The following is a 20795-nucleotide window of genomic DNA, read 5'->3' as shown; positions in this document are numbered from 1 at the left end:
AAGCTCTATTCAGTAAAAACAAGCTCATTATTATGATGTGTTCAAATGCAATCTTGTAAAATTTAGTTTTTGATGAGAAACATGAGGCAAATCATCAGGGTTTCCTTATAATGAGGCCAAAAAAACCCAGTATGCAAACAGGATTCATTGTTTTGTCTTTGTCTTTTATCGTAGTATCAAATTGGGTATCAAGAATCATGGAATTTCCCTGGTATTGGTATCAACTACTAAATTTCTGGATGCATGGAAATGCAACAAATAATTCAAAACCCTGCTTTAAACTCCTCTCACATATCTACTCTTGCTTTGTGGATGATTATGGTGCAAAGAATCAATGTCTTATAAATAGACATACGGCTTCACACTGTATGGCTGTGTGTGAATGTAAAACATAGTGAAAACACTGATTAGCGGCCTTTCTTAGGAAGGTGAAAATAAAGAGGCAGAAATTTCAAGATGGATTTTTAACTTGATACAAAACAGATGAAACGCACAAAAATGTCACTGATATTTTGTACACTGTAAAAACATTACGTTTGTGCTTTCTCTCCTGTTTTTGGCTGTTCAATATTTTATACAGCTAACCCCAAAATAGCTCTAAGGATCCCCGTCTGACACAGTTCACATTTCACATCACCTCATAAGAAAAATACAAAAAACGAGAGGTGAAGCCTCCGAGGTGTAAAGCTAACATTCTTTCTTCTGAAAAGTAGAAGCATGCATCATAACTCCCAGGGCCTGCTTGTCTTCCCTGGTGCAACACTGGAGCAACGATTTACCGAACTGTTTATTCTGTCAACCATTCGCACTTCAGTCCAGACATTTATACCCTCTACAGCTCATCCCTCCCGCTGCTGCTTCCGAGTTTAAAGATTTGGAGCTGTTTGTCAGCTTTGAAAAACAACTGATCTGTGCAGAAGTTCAGCGGGAAGCTTTAGTGTGAACTCTTCCACTTGAGAAAAATTAACACATAAAAAGTAAATCTTATCAAAAATGACACGGAGTTAAAGGAGAGTAGCACTGAAATACCAAACTCAAATAGGTTTTACATTGGATTTATGTTTTTTAATGTCCACAACTCCTGTCTCCTTTACATGTAAATGGGGTAAACATTACACCAAAGCACGGCTCTGCAGGGATTGAATTGCAAAATATCAGTTTTATATATCGTGCTGTAGGCATGGAGTGGAGATGAAGTGAGTCTGCTATGGTGGGGATATTTATGAACAAAATCAGTTGAGTTTAGGGATAATGTAAGACACCAACCATGACCCACAACGTCGCTGGTTAGAGTCAGACTAGGGACCTTTATACTAACATTTTTATTCGCAACAGAGCGATGATGAGCTTTTTCTACAAATCTGCACGTTCCAGTTGATTGCAAATCCCCAAAAAAGCAATCTCATTCCGCTTTTAAAGACTGTGTTTGACATTTTGAGAACTGCACTTTGTTGCCAAGAGTCAGATAAGAAGATCAATACCACTCTCATGTTTGTACGCTAATGCCGTATTCATTTCATATCGTTCAAATGTAATTGTGGGATGGGAAATTTCTTACAGTGATGGTATCTCACTTGATGAAAACAACTACAGCAGTGTCAACAAATGACTACAGTTACATCTGACTTAAATCTAATATTAACATTAATACAATCAATTCAGTACATCTGCAAAAGATTACATTCGAACACATCATGATAACAATATAATTTACCTTCGCCCAATACTCATTTTACTGAATAGAGCCTTAATGCATCATAATGTAAATCAATAGCACCTCCCTTTAATGTTAGCTGTTAGCTCGGTGCAGGACAGTGCTGCTTAACGACCCCTAACAGCTAACGTTAACTAGCTCTTGTTCTGCCGTTTTGTTGTTCACAGTGTAGCATTATCAGGGAAAATTAGGGTGCATGCCCAGTACGCGTAGATAGTGAGTTCACAGCATCCCAGACACATTCGTACGGGGAGCCGTTAATCTTGAGGCTTCATGAATTTTGGCATTGACTTGGTACCAAAGCATCAGTTCTCGTGACATCCCTAGTAACCATCTATCCATCTGGAATAATGCCCAAAGTCGAGATAACGGGAGGTTTTCCTGTTCTTTAACAACAACAATATAGCTGGAGGCTGGAGGATGTTAGTTTAGCTTAGCATAAAGACCTGAAGCTAGGGGAAACAGCTAGCGTGAACGTGCAAAAATGCAGCAACCATGTATTTTCTTTTGTTTCATACGTTCGCAAATAAAATGTAAAAATGACAAGTTGTTAATTACTGTGCTCTGATAGGCCTATTTGTGATCTTTGAAGAGAGCCTGGCTATAACTGTTCCCACTGCTTCCCGTCTTTATACGCTAAGCTATTTGTAGCTCCATACTTGGGGCACAAACACGAGAATGGTATCACTTTTCTCACCTAACTCTCAGAAAGAAAGTAAATAATTTCCCAAAATGTCAATTCCTTCAACATGAGCTCTGCCTTGAATATCAGAAAAATAAAAAGACCATCAGCGACTGTGGCAGATTCATGAAGTATAAATATAGTCCTGCTGTTCTCCACAGCAGCTGTCCCAGAAGGGATATACTGTTTATATTGAAAGCATTGCGATGTAATGCACTATTTATGAACGTTCATGTCAAATTTATTGCAGCTATATTTTCGCACAGGGATACGTGCATTCACATGAGTGTGCAGATTCCACACCGGGCTGGTGTGTGAGTGTCGCCGAGTGTGTTTTCGCTCCAGATGGTGCGTAAGCCCGTGTAGCTCCCGCACTTATCGATGCAAGCTGGAATTATGCAGACGCGCTTAAATTCTGCAAACAACCCTTAATTCTTAATTTAGATATTAATTAGTTTCCCTGTTACTTGGCAAAGCCCTGTGATTTCCCCTGACACCACGCGTGTTTATAACTGGAGCGTCTTCTGCTTCACGCTGCAGAGGAGCATGTAGACGATGTAGGAGGCTCAATAACATGATTGAAACTAGCTCATTAACAGAGACCACTGCAGAGGGCCTGACGAGGAGCGCATTCATCAGCCGGCAGTGAATACATGTAGGAACTGTACTTTATGTGATGTCAGTTTTAACTACCAAGACCCTATAAATTCAATTTTTTTTATTTCAGTGGAAGTTTACGTCTAGTTTTTTACATCATGTTACAGTATTCTCTATTGGTAAACTGTTGTAATCCCACTGTCGGGTCCCATGAATCATCCAGATCTTGACAATATTTTCCTGCAAATGCAAATCATATTTACTCAAGAGGCACTTTGAAGCATACTTTGGAGCCAGAAATGCTAATAATATTAATGAATGTGTGAAGAGAACAATCAACACAATCGCTGTTTATGTCTTTGCAGCGACTATAATTTCGACCTCATGCTTACTTGACGTCCATTGTGGTTCATTTTCATTCCTGGATGATATAATTGGCTGTCTTTATTGCTGTTGGGCTGCGACTAACAATTATTTTTGATTAATCTACGGAGTATTTTTCTCATATTTGGCCTGTAAAACTTCAGAAAATAATGAACCATTCCCGAGAGCCTAAGGTGACTTCCTAAGATATTCAATTTACTCCAACAAACAACCAACTCTTACATACAATATTACAGTGGAGAAGACAGATTTTAGTTGTTGCTGTTTCCTATGATATTTTATTCTGCTTCTGAAATCATAAATAACAGAAAGAACTTTTACTCCCACTTGCTTTTGGATTCAAGAAGCAAAACAAAGCTGCGTTGGCTGAGTCACTCCATCATCCCCCCTCCATCCTGTTGTTTCATATTCATGTAATTTCCTCCTCAGCATCTCACTTTTGCTCCCATGCAACTAACTCCTGTGATATTCTTGTTGATAACAACCAAAACAGGTGATTTTTTTTTTTTAAAGGGGATCTAATATGCTTTTCCCCTTTCCTTTAGTGTGTTATCTATTTTTTTGTGCATGTAAAAGGTCTGCAAAGTTACAAAGCCCAAAGTCCACGCAAAAGGGAGTTTCTCTCCCCCACAGAATCACTGAACTGCCTGAAAGGCCTTGATTGAAGTCCTGCCTTTTTTTTTCTGTAACGTAGTGATGTCACCAAGTAACACATTTTGCTTAGCGGCTAGTAGATACGCCCTAAAACAAAGCTAGTTAGAGCAGATCTGGAGCGGAGCCGAAAGAGTTTGGTTCAGTTGACCAATCACAGCAGACTTGGCTTTTCGGGAGGTGTGGGGGGGGTTGAAGGAGCTCAAACAGAGTGTTTCAGACGGAGGGTGAAAAGAGGTGCTGCAGCACAGCCGGTGTGAGAAAAGTAAAGCGTTTTTTGAACATTAAAGCATGTAAACATGTTCTAGTAGAAACCCAAAGTACAAGTATGCACTGTAAAATGAGCATAATAAGTCCTCTTTAATGTCCATGTCTGTCTCCTTTTTCCTCCCAGTGCACCCCCATCGTCGGCCATGGATTTGTGTTGGACAAGTACAAGTGCCAGTGCCGGAGAGGATTCTACCATCCCAGCCGAGTGGCGCTCAATGGCTTTAAAAGTAGGTTACAAATCCCTCTGTGATATAAAAATACATATTGCAGCAAGCTGTCAGATCAAAACTTTGAATTTTTCAAAAGCAAGCTTCTGGGATTTATGAAAAAGTTAAAAAAAATAAAATAAAAAAGCATCTTGTTTTTCAGCTGACAGCCACACATTTTGTTTGAAATTCCTCTTATGTCTTTGAATGGGTATCCTGGGGCCTGCGAGGTTATGAAACCCTCAAGCTTCAGTCAAAGGATTTCTTATTGTGGAAACGTCTACTATGTTCCTATTCTGAGCTCTAGTGGGAGCCACAGGTGGCTTCTGAATCACAGACCTGTTGGATTATAAGGTGGCTGTGTAGACAGAGAACACATGTTGGTGGAATAAACTTCAATAAAGGATTAGTCACACTTTAATTGAATGTTGACTAAGCCTCTAACCCTTAGTTACTGTTGCTACGCCCGTAAAGCTTTCCGTTCTCACGCCGCACATAAAGGCAGATATACCATTTGAAATTCGTAGTAATTTTTTAAACAAAGGCTCTTTGATTTCCCCCAGAAGTAAACAAAAGACAACAACCACGGATTTTGTTGGCTGAAATGACAAATGTCACTATCAGACTTTGTCAGCTGTAGCTAGCATAAGCTAATGCTAAAACTCCAGCTGACGGTTTAATGTTTCCTGAACCCAGTAGAAGATTTGGAAATGAAGCAGTAGTATTGTTCTTGTATTGCAGGGTAAAGGTATTAATGCCGTGTATTATAGTACAATGTTAATGGTAAAGATGCATTTCTTCATGCTCTGATGAAGGCCACCAAGACCGAAACAAATTGGTGACATTGAGATTGGTCAACTTTGTCCTGAAGATCTGTGTGTGTGCTACTATTTGACCTTTGGGTATTCAATATTGTAATTAAAATGTCATTTGTTCCATCATGTCCCTTAGCGGTTTGGATGCTAAGGCCTTCTATTGAAAATATTTGGACAAGCAACTAATTAGATTTACGCTGTAATCTTCAAACAGTATGCTTCACTTTTACAGGAGAAAAAGATCTGACGATGTGAAACAACCAATGACACTCAGCAAGTTTGGCCGTATTTGCTATTTTGAGTAAATCACACCAAACCAAATAAAGAGCAAAGCTGTTAACGTTACGCTGATCTCTGGTATATTGGTATTTTGGATCCCACACGGTGAATGCTCCAGTCCTGAAGGTATCATGCTAACCTGCAACCACACAAAAGAATGCAGTTAGCTATAACATGCCCTTTTCTTATGGAAATAACACTTGGTTACTACCGTAGGGTCAGCAGATTAGCTGCTAGTATTTGCAGCTTACGTCAAAGAATGTATATTGTAAAGAAGGGAAAGTCAATTAGTCGTTCGATTGCCACATCAGCGCCCAGCAGCAAAGCTACGCTTCGGACGCCAGTAAAACGTCCACCTACAAAGAGCCGTACAAAAGTAAAACAAAATTATTTCTATTCTATTGTCATATTGGCCATTTCGGTAGAGACATTACAATTATGACAATAGAATAGAAATAATTTAGTTATATTTTTGTACAACTCTTTGTAGGTGGATGTTTTACTGGCGTCCGATAGTCACTTTCAGTCCATGGCAGAATGGCAGAAGCGTAGCTTTGCTGCTAGGTGCTGATGTTGCAATTGAACGATCAATTGACTTTCACTTCTTACCTATATGCGTTCTTTGCTCCTATTAATACACACCTCTATGTGTGAAGAAATGCAAAGCTTACGGTTGCTTATAGCTCAGCAATCGGACAATCGCGGTTTGGGGGAGGGGTTTAGTGAATGATGAATCGATATTGTCTGTCCTAAAGACCTGGCTATCTCTCTCATAGGTCCATTATTCATTATTTTTTTATTCAGATGTGACAGACACAATAAATATGGGCTGAAAACTTAAAAATTGGACCATGTATACACAAATTGGCTTTGGACCTCACCTCCTCTGATGTTTCTCCTTTCACCCTTTCGATTTCCATGTATCTCCTTAACTTTACCTCCCTGCTCGTGCTTTGGTTTTGAATGCCTACATTCTGACACCTTGACTGAAAGCGCTGCAGTGTCCTCGGGCAGAAAGCTTGGCCCTGATGAGCGAGATAATCAAGCAACTGCGGTGGTTTTCATCCCTGACTCCAACAATACAGCACCCCGAGGGGGATGATATGCTAAGCTGGAGCTTTATTGTAATGCAGCGTGATGAGTCTCTTCAGTCTGTGAAGAGACTCATCTTCCAAGCCCCGTGCAGACCCCGTCATTAAAAATCACTGCGGCTCAGATTGGGTCGCAGTAGCTGGCGACCCCGATTTACCCCCCTGGAGCCCGTCTGTTATTCCTCGTCGTGCATCCCAGAAAAACAGACCAGACTGGAAACAGATTTTGTATTGTTCCCTAGCAACAGGCCAAAAGGACAGATATCAAAGGGGAAAAAAGGATAGAGGGAGGAAAAGACACAGCCTGCAATAACAAATGAATTATCCTTAAATGTGCAGTAGAAGCTAATGAAACATGACATTTGATTTGAATGTCACAATCGCAAAATCTTATTCCAGTGTCTTGTGGTTAGGGTTAACTGAGCTAAGTTTAGACCATGAACCCACGGAGTATACATGAAAAGACAAAAAAACAAGCAACACAAGTTTACAATTAAAATTGAGGAGATTGTCCTGCTGCATCAGGACAAAACCTCAGCAGCAGCTTGAAAGACTAGCTCACTGAGAGAAATGTTTTTTGCAATTACAGCCTCTCTGAAAGATTACTCCTGATAGGTAATCTGATGGAGGTGCTGCCTGCCTGTGACAACTGACCCCAAACGGAGAGGCGTGGAATCACACAGCCCAACACTAGATGTGTGAAACTGAGTCGAGAAATTACAACTTAATGGGGTTTCTCTTCCTATCTTTCAGTTCTTTCCTTCCATCCTCTCTCCATTCACTGTGACAATGATTTGACCCTCAAACGTCCAATCAGAGACTGACAGACAGACCGTGCGCCCAGTTTTGCAAACCTCTAATAATCACACAGATAGTCAGGGTGCAAACTAATATGAATATATTATTTAGATATGCGCACATCTGAAGTGATACTAAAAATAACCACTTTTTTTTTGCAATAATATTTGGCTGCTGCTGGCTAAAACGTGGTACTCAATATTCATACATTTGAGATTCAACCGTCTCAAAAGTGTATGCAAAATGGGCCGAGGGAGCTTTTCAGATCTTTGTCAAGAGCTTTGTCGATTAATGCGTTTCTCACTTATTAGTCCACTAACGTCCCACTCTGTCTCCACTATTAAGTTCCACCCAGACCTTTGACCTAGTTACATAGCTTTGTGTTCAATTTAGAAGGGTGGGGGTTCCAATACATTTATACATGGTCAAAATATTGTTATTTTGTCAGCAGCTAAACTTAAATGTAAAGAGGAGTAAATGGCAGAAGAAAACAATTTATTGCAGAATAATTAAGCAGACTAAACAATCTCTAAAGCTGGGCATACACTGTACGATTTTAGCCCGTTTCTGGCCCGAATTTTGAGCCGCGCGACTCATTTTAGAGTCGGACCGAATTTCAGCTTCGTTGGATGTTGTTTGCACTCCAATATACAGGGAGGACCGAGGACCTATTAACTCCTCCCGACCGGCTGTCAGACGAATTTCTGACATGTCCGAAATTTTGGTCGGCCGTCCACAGGCTCTCACACAGTTGAAGCAGAGCCACGAGACGATTCCCCAACGTTACTGCCTTTTTTTAACTTTTTTTTTTACAGTAATCAGGGCGTAGCTATCAAGATAACAATTTACAATAGATATAGTAAAACGTAGCTAGCTTAGCTCCAATTCTCTCTGCAAAATGGACAAGCCATACTGTCTACGTCTTCCTAGCCACCTGTGAGTCCATATACACCAGCACCTCTTTTTTTTAGATGTTTCAGCAGACAGGATTTCTGCTAGCAAACAAACTTTACCTGCCTCGGAGCTTTCAAACAAATCTTTACTGACAACTGTCAACAGCTCGAACAGCCCTCAGGGACTGACGGGCCTTGTTTCTTCTATTTTTACACATACAGTGTGAACACTCAGGTTGTGGCTGACGATCGGACCGTACAGTGTGAGCACATAAATCGTGAGCTTTGGCTTTACATCGCAAACGATCTACTTGTACAGTTAACAGTAGGACTTACACAACAACATTTCTTAAATCGTACAGTGTATGCTCAGCTTAATACTGTTCACACAACGAGCGACACAGCAAGAGGTCATTTACAGTATTTTTTAATGGAAGACGGTGATATGAAGCTACAAACTGACGCCCAAAAGTTGTCGCTACGTGACGAGCGTGACGTGCTACAAATAAAGTTGAGCAGCTCTCAACTTTTTTCAACGCTCCATTGACACAGTGAAGCGTCAACCAGTCATATGTTTTTGTTTCACCCTGTTCCATCTAAAAAAATTGTCGTTCCCAGTGCTATTTAACGACATAACTACGTCAACGAACCCTTGAACAACACTTTGACAGCAACTCGGCGACAATGTATCTGACCACGCTTGGCCGTTTTGTTGCTTTTGTCGCTCGCAGTGTGAACATAGCTTAACAGCTTCTAGCATAAACCACGTTATCCGTTATAAATACAGCTATTTTTGTGAGATAAACAGATACATATAAGACACTAACAACATCCCGGCTCCAGTGAAACTCACAATGTGAGCGTCAGTGTGAATGTCAGCGGATGCATGAATACCAGAGAAGATAAACCGCTTAACTGGGATTCATAGGAAAAAAAAAGGCAAAAGTCAGCGAGAGGGTGGATCACGAGTCGTTTTGTTTTCACGGTCACCTCCCTCCCTTCTTTTCTAAACCCCTTAAACACAGTGAGACTAACTGGAAATAATAAAACCACTTTGTGTGATTTCTTACATCAGTGGACTGCATCATTGCTTGATAAATAATGTCTATTAATTATTACGTCTATAATGTACCAGTCGATTCGTACTTAATTTATCTAATCATTACCAGAGTACTTTCTGCACATTCTCTTGCAATCGAGCTCTACTGAAGCGCTGTACAACTTTAGCACAGTGTCTGCATACTGTATGAGCTCTGGGACTTACAGACGAATTACATGATTACCAAACATCATTTTCAAGAAGAGCTGCATCATGTGTGTGGTGAAAATAGAGGATTTGGACTAAAGATTGACTCTAAATCCTGCCACAGCAGACACGTCGCCGTGTGAACAAATTATATTTTTGGCATCGCCAGTCCTTTCTTTACATGTAATTGATTAAATTCGGGTTTCAGAGGCGCTTAACACAACACATCCACGCTAACGTGAACACTCTCAAATGAGATGTTCGAGAAAAAAAAAAGTAATCTAGAGACGGATTTGATAAACCGCATCCAAGTGTGCTGCATGCTGGTATAACAACAATTAGGCAGACCAGAGTGATGAAGGGAGCGGTGTCACAGTATTTTATCCTCCTCTCCTTCATTATTCCCTCATCTGCCTAATTAAAGTCTGTATTCTTGTAATTATCACCCCCAAGGCTTTGTGATTTATTGGATTGATGATTTCTACTCCTTCAAATTGATTAACTGAGCATTTAATGAGAAACCAGTGTGTGACAGCTCAACCAAATTAATTACATTGATAATCCTTGAAAACACTACAGTAAATCAGACCCATGTTCTGAGTTGCGATTGGATACGACCTTTTCAGAAAGCTGTCTTTCTTTTTCCTAGAAGAGTACAAATACTTTGGTGACAAACAAAACATTTAGAGTTCTGATTATTAACTGAAGTGCTCTCGTGTCCTCAGGTAAGGAGCAGGGCTCTAACAGAGACGAGACCTCCGACGTGTCCAGTAAGTGCCTGCCGTGCCGCGACGGCTGCCCCTACTGCCGGGACGACACGCCCTGCCTGGTGCGGGAGGATGGTGTTCTGCGGCTCGCCGTGGCCTCCTTCCAGGGCCTGTGCATGGTGCTGGACCTGGCCAGCATGGTGGTGGTCTACCACTTCAGGACGAAGAAGGTGAGGGGAGACACAGAGGTCACTTTCTTGATTTCCGTGTGTCATTTGTACGCCGTGTATCCTGTACTGACTGCAATGTAAACGCATCTGCGTATAAATGCTACAGTAAGAGTTAGTGACGTAGAATAAAAACCGTCCTTGTCACCCTGCAAAATATTTGTACCCATTTAAAGGAACACTTCAACCATAAATGACCATTTGTATATCACTCACCACGTTACCTTGACGTCTTGAAGAAAACGTTTTCTCGTATGCCTCCACAGTGAATGAAGAATCCAAAAACAGAGTAAGTGGGGTCCGCGTTTAACAGCAAAACTATGTCAAAAGATCTGTTTGCAAACTCTCACGCAACTCTTGCCGTTTAATCCAAGTGTCGTTTATCCAGTCATATGCTCAGTACATCCCAAACACATGCATTGCCATGCCTTTGTTTGTAAACCATATACTGCATATAAGAAGTGGACCTAGTCACCGTGAGGCTGCCAATTGGTTGCAGTTTTGATGCCTCAAGTTCAGCATTTTGGATGTGGCTATCTTGGTTTGTTGCAACCAGAAGTGACACGAGAGGGTGGAGCCAAGTACAACCGAACACTAAATGAGACGTTTTTAAGGGATCCAAAAAGGTTATAATTAACTTCCATGAACTGAATACACACTGTGAAAGGGTTAAAGTTCTAAGACCAAAACGCAGACAACTCCCAGACCGGACAACGGTAGCGACCTGTCAATCACATAGTAACCACGCATTTACTGAATGGACATCATGCTGTATTGAAGAAGACTTGAAACTAGCAATTGAGACCATAAACTCATGTTTACAATGTTTACTGAGGTAATAAATCAAGTGAGAAGTAGGCTCATTTTCTCATAGACTTCTATAGAATCAGACTTTTTTGCAACCAGAGGAGTCGCCCCCTGCTGGCTATTAGAAAGAATGCAAGTTTAAGGCACTTCACATTGGCTTCACTTTTCAGACCCCGGAGGTTGCCCACTGTTGTCAACAGATGTTTTGATAATGTTGACCCCATTTACTTCAATTCATTAAGGATTCACTCCGTTTTCGGATTCTCTGTTCACTGTGGAGGAATGCGAGAGTTTTCTTCGAGAATTCAAGGTAACACGCGGTGAGTAATTGACATACAAATGGTCATTTTGGGGGTGAAGTATTCCTTTAACCAATAGGTGTAAGCTGAGATTAATGACAGTGATGACCATCGTGCGGTGCCTCACCTATCTCCCCCCCACAATGCTTGATAAGTGCCTAAAGCTATTACAGACAATCCAACATCCAACATATTATATCAGACTTAATTACAGATGAAAGGCAAACAATCCCTCCGTGCACTGGCTCACACAGTAAATGGTAGTAAAATTAGTCAAGTTTCAGCAGTTCTATTTCACACAGGGTTGCCCTCTAACAAAAATGGATTTAACACTGTCACTGGATTTCAAGATTCAGTCTGATAAGTAAATGTTCATCTGTTGGAAAATCTATAGAATTTCATACCACATGCATTTTACTTATTTAAGCCAAATTTAAGACAATCCATCTCGTGTTTTTTCTTAATGAACACATAATAATTAACACAAATATACCTGAGCCCTCTATTTGAATCCACACAGGAGAGTTGTTGCATAATATCCACTCAGCTAATAGAATAAAGTGAAATAAATATGAGATGCTCACGGTGTAGGATAATTACAACCCCTCCTCAGGCAGTTGGATCTTTCCCGGTGTGCTATTTATAGACATTTGTGTTGTTGCCTCAAAATCTCCTACATTTCTTCATTTCACAAGAAATGTCCCCGGAGCCCTTTGAATTTACATAAAAAAACATAGAGAATCCTCTAGGAGGGTAATGTGGGTAATTAAATCCAACCCTGAACAAGGTGCTGACGTCACTTATATTCTTGTTTCGGGGGGAAGGCAAAAAATTAGCAAATATATATTTTCAACTCCTCTTTGTGTTTGTTCGCTTTGATTGAGGCAATGATTTAGTTATTTGCATTTGCCTGTGATGGCAAAGAAGCCGGAGCTACAGCTCCTCACAACACAGCGATGTCAGATTTACAGAAACAGGCTTTGATGCATTATTTTTGACATGTTTGTCGTGTTGTTGCGACTCACGGCACGGTGCCAATTCACTAAGCTGAGCAAAGACCTTTAACTGATAACTTAAGATGGATCTTAATTCCTCCCTCAACACACCATCCCATTAATACATCATGTTTTCCCTGTCAAGAACTGATTTATTGATGTTTTTTTCTGTTGTTTTCTCTTTCCCCCATTAACAGAACATCCGCTCATCTGGTCTCATTCTACTGGAAGCCATCTTGTTCGGGGCTTTACTGCTCTACTTCCCAGTAAGTCTGACTTCTGATCTTAAATGGCACCCACAGTTTACTCAGTCAGTCTATTATTTTGTTTTTTGCATTGCTCACATTGAAGTTATAATTCTTAAAAGGTTCAGTGTGTGATTTCGGGGGATCTATTAGCAGAAATGGAATATAATATTCTTTTCCTTAGTGTATAATCACCTGAAACTAAGAATTGTTGTGTTTTCGTTAGCTTAAAATGAGCCCTTCATATCTACATAGGGAGCGGGTCCTCTTCACGGAGTCCGCCATGTTGCACCGCCAAACAAACCAAACACTGGCTCTAGAGAGAGACTTTCGCTTTTCTACGTTACCTGAAGGCCACTGTTGTTCTCTGTCACACTTGAAAAGGGAGGGGTGAGAGGAGGGGTATTCAGTTGGTTGCAATCTGCAACCACACCACTAGATGCCACTGAATCCTACACACTACCTTTAAGATTAAGTGACACAAGTGGTTACTGGTGGCAACAGTGATTGTGCTTTAATACTTCAGGTCCCAGAATTCCAAAAAGGACTGTTGTCTTATTTCGTAGATGTATTTTTCATGTTTGGGTGTTTTGATTTGGGGTTGTATGAGGTATTTATCCAAAGTCAGTGTATCACCTACAGTAGATGACGGTCGGCAAGCCCCAATTTGGAGAAAGAGACAAGAGTTATTGCACAGAAGCAAAGCAATGTACTGTCGTAGACGGGGCCGGCAGCAAAACGCATTTTAGCCCACTTAAAAGAAAGGCTCACCTAAAAAGTTTAAGTGTATATTTAGAATATTTTCACCACTTTACCTTGCCGTCAGACAGCCCTTTCCGACAGGGAACTGAAGTCGTTGTATCCATCTTTGCTCTCGCTAAGGCCACCAGGCTGCATGGAAAAAGCCTGTAATTTTTCCTCACAGAACACGGGGGTTGTTGGTCTACTTTGGTGACAAAGTAACACAGACAAACTAACCGATCGAGGAAGTGGTAGACCAGCAACTCTCGTGTTCTGCGATGTAAAATTACGTTTTTTTCCAATGGAGTCTGGTGGCTTTGGCGAGAGCATACATAACGGCTTCAGTTCCCATCAAAAAGGACTGTCTGATGGTAAAGTAAAGCAATGAAAATAGTCTAAATATAACGTACACTTAAACCAATTTTGTCTGGCTTTAGCGAGAGCTAGATGGATACAACGGCTTCAGTTCCCTGTCGGAAAGGGCTGTCTGATGGCAAGGTAGAGTGGTGAAAATATTCTAAATATAATGTACACTCAAACCGATATGGATTTTTTTAGGTAAGCCTTTCTTTTAAGTGTTTAAAATACGTTTTGCTGCCATCCCCATCCATAGCAGTACATTGCTCTGCTTCCATGCAATAACTTCTGTCTCTTTTTCCAAACTGGGGGCGTGCCGACCGTCATCTACTGTAGGTAATACACTGACTATGGATAAGCCCCTCATACAACCCCACTTCAAAACACCCAAACGTTCCCTTTAATAAAAGATACGTCCGTTGGAGAGACACACAATCATCACAGCTACGCTGATTACATATGCATTGATTCCTGTCAATCCCTTCAGCATGTGAGGGCAATTTGAATCCAGTGTGGTAATGACGGACTCCGCCGCTAACAATGAAAGCTGGTGACCATAAATCGTATCAAAAATTAGGTTTCAGTTCATGAAAAGCTTAAGGATTGTAACTTGAAAATGAGGGAGAGGTAAAGGTGTACAATTTAAATAACCAGATAATACCAAGAAAATGAAGCCATTACTTCTTGTTAAAAAAGGATTCCTGTTCATAATAGAATACATTACTATGTAAATAAGGCAGCAAACCGTGCCTCCTGCTTCTTCAGCTGCAGCTAGATGCTGTTATAGTGCTGTACTTCTGATCATCGTCTGGACAAAAACAAAGACTTGGACATCACATTTGGTGTGCATGTACAGTACGAGTGTGTGTCTTTGCCAAGCCTTTCTGTTGGCTGCATGTGTGTGCAGGTCCAGGTAGGTGCCAGCGTGCACTGTATAGGTGTCTATTTGCACTTGTGAACGCAGCCCACAGTGCACCTGGGCTGCCGAGTCAGAAGCCCATCTTTAGCAGGGAAACAGATGGAAGAAACCTGAGCGCCGTGTAACAGGGAGATCAGATGCAACCGGGGAATTCGCTGCCTTCAAATACTTGCTCAGAGTGCCAACAGTGAGCCATTGCTCTCCTCAAACACGACGCCTGATGGCTGGATGTTAGCCATTTTTGAAGAAGGGAAAAAAATTCAGTTGAGAAGAAAAAGCTTCAGAGCACTCGGCTGACTCTTGGGATAAAGGTTTTTGTTCTCATTCTAAAGTTGCTGGAGTGTTACCGTAAGAAATATATTTGCATTGGAATAGAGAGCCTGGTGGTTTTGGTGCAGCAGATAAAAGGGCCGCAGGTATTGTAGGTTTATCCCTACGTGCCCACACTTTGCGTATATTTCTGCTGTGATGCTCAACATGGATTTGATTTTGCATCCATCTCTCTCCCCCCATTCACCCCAAGGAATAACTCGAGCACTAAAAATAGCTCCCCAAAAATATCCTGCCACTCTCTTATGTTCACACACACTTGGATACACTCAAGGGTCTCTCCCTCCCTTTGCTGTGCTGTATCTCCATCTTTTTTCCCCCTGCATTTCTTAGCACCTTGCCTGCCTGTCTCTACCTTTTCCCTGTCCCCCCCTCCACCTTCCCCCATGTCTTCCTTTCATCACCCCTCTACTCGCTGTCTCACCTTTGTGTCTGTCTCCCCCCCTCCCGCAGTCTCAACGTTTGTTGCTGCTGCTGTTTCTTTGTTGCTGCCACCACAAGCCTCCTCAGCTAAGCTTGGCGCAGCTGCTCCGCTCTGGTGCTCGATGCATTTTTAAACAGTCCATCAAGTTCTAGCACAACTTGTTTTAAAAATACATCTGCTGATTAATTGATGGAGGAGGAATGGGGAAGTTGGATGCAAACCAGGAAGGGCCACCTACTCTTCATGGGCGATATATAAAAATGTGGCTTTTTATTGTGCAGTCCTCTGTGACTTTGTAGTCCACATGGGTAGCACTGCAGAAAGGGTGCATTTGATGTCTGCCTGTCTCTGTGTATGTTCGTCTGTGCGTGTGTGTGCATATAAAGGCAGGATGGAGAGGCTTTAAATCTTCACATTTTCCTGCGATTGTGTTCATGTGCATTTGTGCATGGATTTGCATTTCTGCATTTATATATGTATGTGGGTGTAAGAAACAGCGTGGCCTACTTCTACCTCGTATGCGTGGAGGTGATTTATTGTTTTGGTCCGTGGTGTAGACCGGAGAGCTGGAAGACTGGATGTTTGCTCAGGAGGCAAAGAGATGAGCTGCCAGGCAGGATGTTCATCCAAACCACAGGTTAACATAAGTGCCTTGTGAATTGTTGCACCCTTAGGGGCTGGCAACATTTGGTCTGTTTATTCTGTTCTTTACACTTTTCATTTCTTTGTGAATGTATCTGCTCTGTTATTTGATTTAGCACTTTAACAGTTGCAGCTACCTCATTCAAGCACTATGTTGCTTCACAGGAGCAGAGGAAGAATGTTTCAAATGTGTATTGTTCAATTCATTATCAAACCGGTTGTCATTTTCATTTCTAAGTTTGGCTTTTAAAAAGACACAATGCTTAAAGGTGCTAAATGTGAGATTGGGAACATTTCTATTGCCTCCACATGGATCTCAACATGGCGACAGCTGAGCCGGCGGCTCGCATGGATGTATTAAGAGAACTGGATACAGTGTTGGAGGCGGGGCCCCGTTCATTCCTATGAGAGTTGCTCAGTGGCGCATGAAGCCAAAATGGCTCGACTTCCGTCTGGAAAAGTACCCGGATCTTCCGGCGATCTTCCGCATCCATTGGGACCATGGAACATGCGTGGTAGCGTCCGCTTGGTCACATGGCTCGGTCACGGGGTCCCAACGTCACGCTGTCGTCACGGTCTGGGTCTCATTCACATGAACGGAGGAAGGGAAATAACTCTGGATTTGGCTATTAGTGGGTTTTACAACTTTTAGGACCTAATGATTTAAATAAGGGCTTTTCAAGTGTTCGTACTGGGGAGTTGATTTACCTAAAAAAAAAGAAATCCGCTGAGTTACAGACGTCTCTTTCCCAATGTAAGTCTATGGGAAAAGTATTTTTGGGCCCAATGGCATCACATGACGGACACGGAAGTTGTAGTGCCACCGTTTGGCCACTACGAAAATTGGGATCAACGACTGCTGCCCTTTCTGGGTGCTTGGCGGCTCGCAGCTAACGGTGTTAACCTGAGGGGGGAACCGGAGGGTGGGTGCCACGCTTCCGCAAGAGTGCCGTCAGTCGGCAGCTGTAACCGCCATATGAGAGCAGTGCAGCGGTCGTGAGCGAGCCAGTGGGGCACGCTCACATGCACGAAACTTGATAAAACTTGGGGGCCACCTACAGCGGATAGTTGGAGGTCACAGTAACATTTTGTGGCCACAGGCCATCGGTGCCTTGGTTGATGTCATACCCTAATATTTCCCCAAATGTTTATTCCTTTAAAAAATAAGCATTAATGCACATTATTCGTATTAAAACTATGAGTCATGGCTGTCTTCCACATAATCACTTTCATTTTGAAAATCTGTCTCTGTCTGAAATATGGCAGGATTAATTTTTTGGTAGCAATTTCCTTTCAAAATTGATACATAAAATGAAACTCTTTCTTTTAATACCCCATACCAACTAATTTATCAGATCTTGAGCTGCAGCAGTGACTCACAGTCGGTAGCGGAGCACTAAAAAGGAACAGCTATAATTCCTGTTCTTGGGTATAAAATGGACTTGGCTCCCCGCTCTCTCATGACCAGCATACCAATGACGGACTTTGGCTGCGAGGTTTTGATGAGGATTGTGGCTGGAAGGAAACTTTTGCTTCAACTCTGTGTGACACATTCTTAATTAAGAGGTGAGAGAAATATCTGCACTGAGTGGACAGACTGAAGGCTGCAAATAAGGATGTTATGACAGTTTAATTGCACGCTGAGCCACGTTTTGGTACAATGGGTGATACTGATCTTGTCAGCTTTGAATTAGATTATACAAACAAACATGGCAAAATTGTGATGATAAAAGCAAGAAACAAGCTGTTGCTGAGCCATTACTTCAACACATCTTCACTATGTGTCATCTTGACAATCTATTTTAATTGTAACTTCTTGAATAGCTGTCGGCAGATTTTATATTGTTGTTATTTTGCCATTTTGTCTTTGTACCATATTATTTACTCTGCATGTTTGTTGGAGGTCACGATAGACTGTATATAAGAAGTGGACAAAGTCACCATGACGCCGCCCATTTGTTTTTGAACTACAGTTTTGAAGCCTCGAGTTCTGCATTTTGGCCTTCGCCATGTTGTTTTTTTGCAACTCGAGAGGGTGGAGCTAAGTATTAATAAGGCATTTTAAGTGACCAAAAAGGTTTTAATTAACTTTCATGAACTAAAAACAGTTGTAAGATGAAAACGCGGACAACTCCAGGACCGGACAACAGTGTGGTAGCGACCTGTCCTTTAACCGTTACCTTTCAATAGAAAACTGAGCACAAATACTTAACTATAGACTCTATACCCACAGTGGCCCCAACACACACATATTAGCACACACACACATACTTGCCGACCCTCCCGATTTTCCCGGGAGACTCCCGTTTTTCATCGCCCTCTCCCGGTTTCAATCCCTGGGTCACAATTCACCCGTATTTCTCCCGATTTATGGCAAATTTTCACACTTTTTTTCCTTTTCGTTATCGTAGCCTGTTTCTGGAACTGAACAGTGTGTGTAGTAATCCCTACTGTTTCCACTAGGACGACAATAAAGCTACACCAACCGTCGTTTCCCAGCGGAAGAGAGCAGTCTGTGCTTTTTCCTCTATTTTTCCTCTATTAAAAAACACATTATTTTCCTCATACTGTCTGCCTGAATATACCTGTATTCACGCTCTGTCTGAAACACTCTGTTTTAGTGCATTTCAACAGAATTGCAACAGAATTGCAACAGAATTGCGTTGCTAGGCAACAGTTTGGGTCCATGTGTACTTCCTGTCAGCTGATGTTATTTACATACACTGCAACAGGAATTAAACTGGGAAACGTTTAGAATGTTTACGTTTAAAACCGAGTAATGGTCTAAATATTGTATATTTGTGACATCACAAATGGACAGAAATCCTAACGGCTTGTTTCAAACGCGCAATTTCTGAATACGGGCTGCGTGTATTTATCTGTATATTGAGCGTTTTGATAGTTTAACAGTATCTATATAGCACTTAAACCTGCTTTATAATGTAAAAGCCTTGAAAATCTCACTTTTTACAATATGGGACCTTTAAATAGTGTTTAGAACCCTTTATTTTAACTACATATTCAATTATTTACATCCTGCCTGGTTTACTCTCTTAATCTCTCAGCATTTTTTCCCCTTCTTTATTAAACTAAATTACTTTCAGTTTAATTGCCTTACGGGATTATTTTTCATCCGACTTTATTATTACTTGTTTTAATCCATTCCTTTTGCACCGGGGCTACACACATTAGTTTCCCCTTTTCTTTGAATACATCTTACAGCCAGACTGTTAGAGCCTCAGGGTTGGCTGGTTTCTTCGTTGAGTTTTTGCCACAGATGTTCTGCCTCTTTTCGGAGGGAAAGAGGTTACAGGTGCTGTTGTTTGTTTGCTTAATTACTCTGGATAGCGGCTGCGTCTTGAATGCCAAGGCATCATATGAGCTTGGATGAATCACTGGCTGTACTCCTCTGGGATGCGTTTATACTGCACCTGTAATGGTATACAATACTCTGTCTGTGGCTATGTGGTTAACTATGACCTCCAGTTGATGGATTTTATAAAGAAAATATTCAACACTATAAATATAAAGTGCCACTAGATGCTGAACACAGCGTGGACAGGTCGCCAGACTATATCACAGGGCTAATGCATTTAGACAGACCTCATAGGTGGATGATCTATTCCAATAACAGGGTAAAATACAAAGTGTAGTTGACATTATGAAATAAATGATAAATAAATATGCCATCATGCTCGAGTGTCTTGGGCAGTGTCAGAATCAGGTTTATTGCTCAGTATTTCAAATGCAAATAATTTGCCTTGGTGTTCTGGTGCATAAAAATAAAAATAGTAAGAGACAATAAAAATAAAAGCAAGCACTGCAAATGTCAAGACACGTAAATATGAAATAGAAAAAAATACAATAAAAATGTGAAAAATACTTTAAAAATACACACAATATCTGTTTTGTAATGAAAGAGCTGCACAGTTTTGTGCATGAATGTGCAAAATATTGACAGTATGAGGTATAGAGACAGCATTGTCGCCTCACGCCAAGAGGGTCGCATGTTCAAACCCGACTTGGGGCCCTTCTGTGTGGAGTTTGCATGTTCTCCAGCTTCCTCCTACAGTCCAAAAACATGCAGGTTAGGTTAACTGTTGACTCTAAATTGCCCGTAGGTGTGAATGTGAGCGTGAATGGCTGTCTGTCTCTATGTGTGTTAGCGCTGTGATAGTCTGGCGACCTGTCCAGGATGTACCCTTCAAGAGCTCAGACACCTGGACTCTGATCAGGTCATCTCTAGATATTTTTAACCAGGAGCATCCATCAAGAATTTTTTTTTTTTGTACCTCATCTGTTTATAATAAGCTAAATAAAGTATAAAAAGACTTGCAAGGCTGGAGGTACCGTGATCCCGCCCCCTCGCTTTTCTTTTGTTGACGTTTTACAAAAGTGTAGATGAACTCTTCTTCCATAACATGTCTTTGCTGCACACCTACATGATCATGTTGTTCCCTTGCTGGTTTAGGCGTA

At 41.3% G+C, this 20795-nt stretch overlaps 1 protein-coding gene across 2 annotated transcripts in view; it reads left to right on the top strand.

Moving 5' to 3' along the window:
• The window catches only part of LOC119498394 (probable G-protein coupled receptor 158), a 71964-nt gene that overhangs the window by 25777 nt on the left and 25392 nt on the right, over positions 1-20795 (top strand). For both annotated transcript variants that reach the window (XM_037787246.1, XM_037787247.1), the window contains exons 4-6: positions 4423-4525; positions 10352-10563; positions 12859-12927. In XM_037787246.1, the coding sequence (XP_037643174.1) occupies positions 4423-4525; positions 10352-10563; positions 12859-12927 (384 nt within the window). The remainder of the gene's footprint in view (positions 1-4422; positions 4526-10351; positions 10564-12858; positions 12928-20795) is intronic.

Source organism: Sebastes umbrosus, chromosome 12 (assembly GCF_015220745.1).
Source record: "Sebastes umbrosus isolate fSebUmb1 chromosome 12, fSebUmb1.pri, whole genome shotgun sequence".
In the NCBI taxonomy this organism is placed as follows: domain Eukaryota; kingdom Metazoa; phylum Chordata; class Actinopteri; order Perciformes; family Sebastidae; genus Sebastes; species Sebastes umbrosus.
This window is presented reverse-complemented; position numbering and strand designations above follow the sequence as displayed.